This window comes from Bison bison, unplaced genomic scaffold (assembly GCF_000754665.1).
Source record: "Bison bison bison isolate TAMUID 2011002044 unplaced genomic scaffold, Bison_UMD1.0 scf7180017864518, whole genome shotgun sequence".
Taxonomy (NCBI): Eukaryota; Metazoa; Chordata; class Mammalia; order Artiodactyla; family Bovidae; genus Bison; species Bison bison.
Genome location: NW_011495071.1, coordinates 13,698,459 through 13,699,214, shown reverse-complemented (window position 1 = coordinate 13,699,214; position 756 = coordinate 13,698,459). Strand labels below are relative to the sequence as shown.

The window sequence follows — 756 nt, the reverse complement described above, 5'->3', positions numbered from 1 at the left end:
CCCAGCCTCTTCTCCTTTTAACTGGGTTAGGAGGAAGGAAAGTGTATGAGCAGAGCAGGGCTCTGGGCCACCAGCCATGCAGGGGCCCTGCTGATATGGCCAGTGGGTGCTCAGGATAACAGGAGAGGCCCATGGCCCAGAAGAGGACATTGGGGAGCAACTCCTCAGCAGGGAGGAGCACCCAGGCATCCTTATAAGAGGATGACTGAACTCACAGGGTGCCAAGGGCCCCCCTGGCCAACAGGCCTGCCAGCCCCCTCCCTACCCACTGCAAGGAAACTACGGACAGAGAGGGCCCCAGGTGGCAGGCTGCTCCCGACGGTGGGGCTAGGCCTCCCCAACCCTGGGGTGCTGACCTCCTCTGCCCACCCAGTGGGAGAAGTCCCAGCTGGACGAGGCGTTCATGCGCAGTGCGGAGAACGTGTGTGGCTGCGCCAAATATGAGTGCGGTGAGTGGGGAGGGGAGAGCTAGGGAGGTAGAGCAGGTTGGGCAGTCCATGGCTGGGCCAGTCAGCGTGGGGCTGGTAGGGGTGCTGGGCTCTTGCTGACTGTCACCACCCTGCTCGCCCATCCAGTGAAGGCCCCCGTGTGTCTGAGTCGCGAGCTGGGGGTGATGCAGCCGGGCCAGACGGTGGTGGAGCTCTCAGCAGATGGTGTGTGCCACACCTCCCGCTGCACTGACGTGCTCGACCCTCTGACCAGCTTCTACCAGATCAACACCACCTCCGTGCTGTGTGACGTCCACTGTGAGGCGGT

At 63.2% G+C, this 756-nt stretch overlaps 1 protein-coding gene across 1 annotated transcript in view; it reads left to right on the top strand.

The window, feature by feature from the left end:
• Positions 1-756, top strand: part of OTOG (otogelin) — an 86,394-nt gene that overhangs the window by 76,803 nt on the left and 8,835 nt on the right. Inside the window, exons 51-52 of the mRNA XM_010830664.1 lie at positions 374-449; positions 576-754. Of these exons, the coding sequence (XP_010828966.1) occupies positions 374-449; positions 576-754 (255 nt within the window). The remainder of the gene's footprint in view (positions 1-373; positions 450-575; positions 755-756) is intronic.